Source organism: Archocentrus centrarchus, chromosome 5 (assembly GCF_007364275.1).
Source record: "Archocentrus centrarchus isolate MPI-CPG fArcCen1 chromosome 5, fArcCen1, whole genome shotgun sequence".
In the NCBI taxonomy this organism is placed as follows: domain Eukaryota; kingdom Metazoa; phylum Chordata; class Actinopteri; order Cichliformes; family Cichlidae; genus Archocentrus; species Archocentrus centrarchus.
The window spans coordinates 15,499,033-15,506,806 of record NC_044350.1 but is presented as its reverse complement, the minus strand read 5'-3'; the positions used below and the strand labels follow the sequence as shown (position 1 = coordinate 15,506,806).

General features: G+C 42.4%; 1 protein-coding gene across 1 annotated transcript; it reads right to left on the bottom strand.

Moving 5' to 3' along the window:
- Positions 1-53: 53 nt before the first annotated feature.
- Positions 54-5,701, bottom strand: prph (peripherin). Its single transcript, XM_030729133.1, has 9 exons — positions 5,045-5,701; positions 3,569-3,629; positions 3,152-3,247; positions 2,456-2,620; positions 2,235-2,360; positions 1,905-2,125; positions 1,714-1,760; positions 946-1,019; positions 54-814 (listed from the first exon to the last, which is right to left on the bottom strand). Exons 1-9 carry the CDS (start codon positions 5,665-5,667, stop codon positions 743-745), a joined length of 1,485 nt encoding a protein of 494 aa, XP_030584993.1. The 5' UTR covers positions 5,668-5,701; the 3' UTR covers positions 54-742.
- Between the last annotated feature and the right edge of the window lie 2,073 nt (positions 5,702-7,774).

The window sequence follows — 7,774 nt, the reverse complement described above, 5'->3', positions numbered from 1 at the left end:
CATATGAAAGCTGTGAAGTGCAGGTTGTGGAGAGATTGAATACACAACACAGGTTTGCATGGATGCCATTTATTTTCACATACATATTCTTTCATCAGTTGTGCCAGATACACACAGCATTGCAAAGCAAAAAAATCAGTACAGGTCTTTCCGGTTGGTGACTTTCAGATTTTCACTGTCAGCATTTCCTAATTTATTTGATTAATAATCCATGTCTTTGGTGAATGGTGGTTTGCACAGTAAGAGGATAGCAAAGCTTCTAAAACAAATGCAGACATATTGATTTGTTCTCAGTCAGTTTTTAAGGTTTGTTGGCCAAAAGGCAGTGTCAGGCAGTGAGTTAGTAAGGCATTCATATATATAGCACAACCTGCTAAAATCCTGTGTACAAATTACCTAGTTTAGGGTGTAGTTTAATACTCTGCTACAAACATGAGATCATCTTAGGATTGCACTGTAAACCAAGGCCTCGAGTGGTTTGTTTAATAAAGGGGGGTTGCTGCGCTCTACAGAAAACAAAAGTGCTTAGCAAAAGTTGGGTGGCTTAAATAACACCTGGTTGACATCATCTAGGAATTCATCCAGCGTTGTATGTATGCTGGGAGATAATTTGCTAAACAACGAAACAGTAACTAGTGAGAATGAGAACTACAGTATTCAGTTTGGTTTTTTTCTATGTCTTCAACTTTCCATTTTGTTTCTATCATGGCACTAGCCTTCACATTATGTAACGAGTTTCTGTCTACTCGTCCCTGTCATCCTTGTCACTTGCACCCGAGTCTCTCTCCTTCTCCCTCCTGGATTCCTTCAGCACCTGAAGAACAACACAATACCAGGGTTAGTTTAACATTTTACATCATAGTTATTAATATTGTCCTTTTGCTGCTTACCAGTGTTCATTGTTATGATCATTGGTAAGTGACATGTTTGTATAATTCACCTCACCTCTCCATCTCTAGTCTCCACTGTCTTTATCACGACAGTCCTCTTACCAATGCTGTCCGGAGCTTTTTCGTAGTCTACAAAAAAAGTCCGATGAAAATGCTGCTTAGGTTTTAACATTCAGATACAAGTGCATTCACATAAAAACAAACAAACAAAAAGCAAAAAATAAGTTTTACTTTTGAGAAATTCATTTCAAAACCAGAATCAGCACCCATCACTGACTGAAAGAGATGTTACTGAACAGTGATAAGAGGCACAGGCTGGGATTCCAGGCCCCCTTGATCCTGGAAGTAAAGATCCCATTGTTTTAAATCAGAACCCTAGATTACTTTTACATCTGCTACTGGTATGAGACTCTCCTGGTAAAATAATCAGTACAAAGACGAGCTGCTGTTCTGGAAAATGTTTTCTCTGATAAAATAAGTCACAGTCCCTTGAAAATGAAAAGCAGAAGCCAATGATTATGCTTGAATTCTGTCACTTTGGGGTGCGTTTGGCAGCTATAGCAGTGTGTTTTTGTCTCTATCTGCAATAAAACACATTTTTATTTCACTACTACTTGTGCCAGTAACTAGCTGGACCAGCAGGTGAGGACTGCAGGTGTTGTGGAACTTATGGCAGTACTCCGTGCCAACTCATGGTCAAAGGAGAGCTGCTCAAAACAAAACAGGAAATATTAAAATTTTTAAGTTTCTGAAGAAAACAGTCTAATCAAAAGGGACTTTCTGAAGCTTTACACACAGCTTTAAAACAACAACTGTAGCTTACCTCCAAGGTGATTGCTCATGCCAATGTTGAGGATAGGAACAGAAATCCTAAACAGAAAAATAGCATTTAAGTGTTACAACCTGTAATAAAAGGCAAACCCCACTTTGCTGTACTGATCAGATTGTTGCTAATCAAGAGCTCAATCTAAAACCGCTAAAATGTTGACCTGGACACAGAAGCTTCTCGCTCACCTGCTCTCCTCCCCCTCCAGCAGTTTACGGTAAGTGGCAATCTCAATGTCCAGAGCCATCTTGACGTTGAGGAGGTCCTGGTACTCACGAAGGTGGCGAGCCATCTCCTCCTTCAGGTGGCGGATCTCATCCTCCAGCCTGCCTATATTATCTTGGTAGTTGGCAGCCTCATTTCCAAACTGGTCTTCCATTTCACGCATCTGCCTCAGCAGAGCTTCATTCTGAAACACAGTTGGACATCAGACTCTAAGCATTCTGAACATCTTGAATACTGATACTATGTGTATAGTACATTATTGCAGATTAATGGCAGCTGGGACTCCAGCTTACCGTGTTCTTCAGTGCATCAATTTCACAGTTAAGAGACTGAATCTGCCTCCTGGACTCATTGGCCTCCTGCTTGGCCTGCCTCATAGCATCATTGTTGCGCTTTGCAGACTCAGTCAGATCAACAAACTGCAAAAGCAAAAGACAAAACACACAAAAAAAAACGACTGAATATTTATATGTTTGTGTGTAGCCTGTCATTATGCGTCTTTTCATCTGCCTACCTTGGACTTGTACCAGTCCTCAGATTCTTGCATATTCTTTAAGGCAATGGTCTCATATTGGGCCCTGATTTCCCTCAGAGCACCAGTTAGGTCAGGCCTGGAGCCGCTGTCCACCTCCATCTTCAGCTGCTGGGTCTGGACACTCACTTGTACATCCTGGATTTCCTGATGACACGAGCAATTGGAAACAGATGGATGTGCATAAAAATGGTGAAATCAATTTTCCATCTGCAAAGAAGCTTTTTACATTCTTTCCTCAGTGGGAAACATAATATCTGCACGCTCTGCATGCGCTAGTTTCTTCATACAAGTAATGCTCCATTAATACCACACCTGAAGCTCAGCCTCGCCAAGAATGGCTAACTCACAAGCTTTAGCAAATACTAACAGGATCATCTCTTTAACAAATGCTTACCCATCAAAGCCTCGAGCGTATTTGCTGTTTTTGGTGAAACGAGCTGCCAGTAAATCTCTTTTACCAACTCTCTTCATCTGCACTCTAAATACTAATGTGCCTGATCTGTTTCATTTTATAGTTAATAGTCATTTAATCTGCTGGTTTAATATTAACACTGAGCAATTACTTATTTGGAATGAGTGTTGCCATTTTAGAAAATATACTGGACTTTGATAGGTGACTCCTGAAAGAAAGAAGTTTCCCATTTCTACAAGCAGAGGGGTGATAGCATCACTTACTTCATCATGGAGTTTCTTCAGGAATTCAATCTCATCCATCAGAGACTCAATCTTCCTCTCCAGCTCCAGACGGGACAATGTGGCATCATCCACATCCTACCAAAAAAAAAAAAAAATAGTTAAATAGGATACACATAAATCAGATGTAATAGGATACATTTGATTTATGTTTGTTTGAATTGTACAAACATCTGCAGCCTTGAAGGATACAATTTTATTTTAATAGAAATGTGCATTAGCAAAAGAATTTGCACAGACTGCTGTGTTCACTGGTCTGGATCAATACCATTTTAGAAATCTCCCCTGTCATATTACAGCAGCAGTATTACACAAGTGTCGGAAATGGAACAAAGCTGTTCATTATGACCTTAAAGGGGACACTGTTATCAGTCATGGTTCAGTGAGCCTGGTGTTTACCTTGCGGAAGGCAGCTAGGTTATTCTCAGCATCTGCCCTCTTCTGGGCTTCTTCATCCAACCTAAGAGCGAGATAAAATATTTTCAGTAGTGTTCACAATGATAATTAAAAATCTCCTTTCTAAAAAGGGGGAGAGAGGAGTACAGGTGGACTCTTTGAGTCAAAGGTTGCAGCAGGGCATCAGCTGGCAAAAAGCTTTCTGGATCAATTTGTTAATTCATTGTCCCGTAAAAAGGAGTTTTGGGAGCATGCCCAATGGGATCAGCTGCTGTTCCTTTCAGCTAATGTGGCGTTTCTACAGTTCATTAAGGTCACACACTCAAAAGGGTTACGTACACACACACTTAACATCTTTTTTTTAAACAGATTTTAAAAGATTGCATTATTGCAGATTTAGTTTACAGTCATGCACTTAATCGATGGACAAAAAGAGCAGTAATTGCACAGCTGAGGAATACAATTGGGCAAAAATCTGAAAATAATTACATGAAAAAGGATGTGTTTTTTTTATGCAGCTGATTTCTTATCATTATGCATTAGAAAAATCTGTTATAATTCAAGTCCTTGATCTAAATGCACAATAACCAAGTTTGCTTCTGTTAACTTTTTTCTGGGCTGTCAGTGTCTGGATGTGCAGGTGAAGTCAGGTCCATCTGTTATGTCAGACAGAGGTCTCACCAGGGCTGGACATAAAGTAGATTAGTGGGTCCTGCTGCCTCATCTTTAATTCATGTGGTGTTACACAGGGCCCTTTTGTCCTAATGGGCTCTCTGGCACCGTCCCATCAGCACACAGAGGGACACTGAAAATACACCTAATGGAGTCATTGAGTCACATTGATTTTTCCTGACGCTATCCTCACCATGCCTGACACCCAACCTCTGGTCTCATTTCCCCTCTCTTTTTCCTCACTGCTCCTCGGCTGGCCCCTCCCTGTGTCTGATCCTTCCATCCAGCCTTCTCCTTTCTCCTCTCGTTTCCCTCTCTGCATGCTGTGGATTTGTAAAAGGCTGTACAGATTTAGCATTCAAGAAAACATTTTACTGTCAGTCATGTCATGGCATAATTTGGCATCAATCACAGTGTCATAGTTTATTTGTTTGTTTCCTTTGGTCTCTTCACAATTACTAATAAACATTTTTTTCACCTTACTTTTAATTCTTCCAGCACATAAGGCATTCAGTCTCTTAAGACATTCACATATGAAGCCACATTTATATATAGCCATACACGACTTGCATACTTGATACCATGCGGCATCCTGTATCGTGCTGCTGCTCTTGTGCCACGCCCAACCTCACCATCATCACAGGAGCCAAGTAGCAGATGCACAGGGATTCTCTACCTCCTCTGTGCTTAAAATGGACCAATAGAGAGGAGAGAAAACTGGATAGTGTGGCAACTTTTTTTGTGCATCTGTAATTTTCTTTGAGGCAAGTTCCTATCTATCTATCAATCAGTCACTTTGGTACCAACCTTTGCTTGAGCAGGGCCAGGTCTTCTGCAAGGTTGTCCCTCTCCAGCTGGTACTGGTCCCTGTCTTTGCCGATAGCATCCATCTGGCGCCGCATCTCCCTCAGCTCCTCCTGGAACAGCTCAGATGCACGGTTGGGCTGCCCGTGCTGCTGCTGGCCCTTGTACTGGTTGAGCTCCTGCTGCAGTGCACCGTTCTGCTGCTCCAGGTATCGTACCTTCTCAATGAAGCTGGCAAAGCGGTCGTTGAGCTCCTGCAGTTCGGCCTTCTCATTGCTGCGGGTGGTGAGGAACTCCTGGTTGATAGCTTCAGCCAGAGTGAAGTCTACCTTGTCATAGGAGAGGCGAGGGGGCTGGGGGCTAGGGCGAGAACGTTGTTGGTGGAAGGTGGTGGATCGGGATGTAACCGCAGGTGGAACTGAGCGCTGATAGCGTCCGGCAGAATAGGGCACACGAGTGGACACGGGGGTGTAAGAGGACAATGAGATGGAGTGTGGGCTTCCAAAGGTGCGCCTGTAGGAGGTATGCACTGAAGAATGGCTCATGGTTGTTCTGGTTCTGCTCTCTGCCGCTGAGGATAGGTTGAGAGATGTAGGCTTCAAGATGCTTGTAAAGCAACAGGACATCAGACTGAAGAGCTCTGAGGGTTTTTATGCACTCAGGCTAGTTGCCCTATCGGCATCACACCTCCCCCCCCTCACTCATTTCTCCTCACCCCACCCACATGAAGCCTTCCTTACTCAGTCATCAGCACACCAGCTCTGACCACTCCCTACCCTTCAGAGACAGGCCCTGCCTCCTTCTGTGCTGTCACCAATCCTCTGCCCTACTCTCTGTCGCTATAGTACCATCCTTTTAACCAGAGCATTTGGCAGAGAGCCAGACCAGCTTCCACAACACTACTTTAATAACTAAGGAAGTCTCCTCACTCTCGCCCTCCTCCCCTCTCTGATTTTTGCACTCGCTGACACCTTGAACTCTCTGTCAGTTTTAATTGCTTTCTTCTTACATATAAATGGCTTTACTCTCTTATAAACTTGTAACATTCTTAACAGGACTATTAAATGTGCCTGTCAAGGAGTTACTCGGTTCTCAGTATATGAAAATATGAAATTCTATCCTGAGTTAAATCACATACTGTAGGTACACTGATCTGATTCTTTCCTTTCCATTTGTCTCCTTCCCTCTCTCCTCTTTGTCTCACTCTCCTTTTACAGTAATGGGATATTTTATTGATATTCTGGGTGTCTGGGACAGAGCCATGACTCTGCAGTTATTCCATCCATTTGAAGTGCACTAAATCCAGTAATCCCTGTTAGAGTATGATTTTCCAGAAAACTGTACTTCTAGTCAGTGTTGGATTTTCAGTCTAAGTGATTTGATCTGTAGGTTCATGTAAATGCAGGTCTTACAGGTGAAACAGGTTGCAGATAGTGACTTTTGTCATAGCAGGCCTGGCATGAAATCCCGCTGTGCTATTCGGCAATATTAGCTCAAACCCTGAAGTCTAAGTTGTAACTCAGGGTGACATGGTAAGCACACAGCATAGCATCAACTATAAAAGTATACGATGACTCCAGTCTAGGGTAAATATTAAGCATTAATATAAGCCACATCTTGTGAGGCAGTGCCTTGAAATCTCGCTGCAGTCTGTCTCTGTGTGTGTGCCCGTGTGTGTAAAGTAATTTTAACTGAGGTCTGCAGACAGTCCAGCAGAACGTTGATGTAATACAGAGCATGCTCTGTGTCGACTGGGTGTGGCACTTTCTTCTCTTTGTGTCCCCAGTGATGCTCAGTACCTTTCATGCAATACCCATTCAACTTAAAATATATGTTATAATGCGCAACCATATGTGACATAATCTGTCATGTTGTTTTATCTTTCAAACACATATACCCCCACAGTGTTACAGATAAATCAACAGGCTTTATTCAAACTCAGCGTTTTCCTGATTGGATTTAAATTTGGGTTTCCTCTTCCTAATGGAGCATCTGCAGCACACTGTAGTACAATTAGTCTAATCTCTTTTTTTTTTTTTTCTCCATCTTTCATTCACAAACTCACACAAATGCACTCACTTTTGCTCTGCACTATAGATCTGCAGCTACTGCTGAGGTCTGGCGCTCTGTGTAACAAATGGCCTGTTAGCTTTAGCTCTGTAATCTAATCATCCTGCTGTATGATCAGTAATGCTCCTTTCTTTCCCTTCCCCCTTTTGTCTCATGCACTCTGCTTAGAGCTCACGCTACTTTCTGTTGTTTCCAGATTCTGCACCAACCTGCCAGAATGACCCCTTATCAATGCTAAGACTACCTGCATTTCTACACTAGCATTAGCAGTGTTTATGTGAGGCAAATGCACTTATACTCACATAATAAAAAAACATACTAGTCAGTGATTTTGGAGGGGGCTGTATTGACAATACTAACCATCAGCCAGATGCTGCCATTAGTATTGATCCTTCTGGTTCTCGGAGAATTCCCGAGGGGGCATGCCCTCAATGCTTCTTATTTGACCCTGTCGGGATAGAATATCTGTTCCCATTTCAGCGTGCCGAACACAGTGTCTGCATTGTGTTTCAAATGAAAACAGATATCTCAGTCATGTGACAAAATAGGGAGTAAATATACTGTGCTGTGATTTCATTATCAGGGTGATGGGAGTTCATGTATTGGGTGTGGTCTGTGATGGGACATCAAAGTTGAGCAGCAGTGAGCAGTGACCACAGCACA

Excerpts from the sequence above, each read along its gene's own strand:
- prph (XM_030729133.1), bottom strand. The coding sequence starts at position 5,667 with ATGTCCTGTTGCTTTACAAGCATCTTGAAGCCTACATCTCTCAACCTA. Across the intron at positions 3,630-5,044 it reads CTGGCCCTGCTCAAGCAAAG|GTTGGATGAAGAAGCCCAGA; the intron begins GTTGGTACCAAA and ends TCTCGCTCTTAG. Across the intron at positions 815-945 it reads TGGAGACTAGAGATGGAGAG|GTGCTGAAGGAATCCAGGAG; the intron begins GTGAGGTGAATT and ends GTTGTTCTTCAG.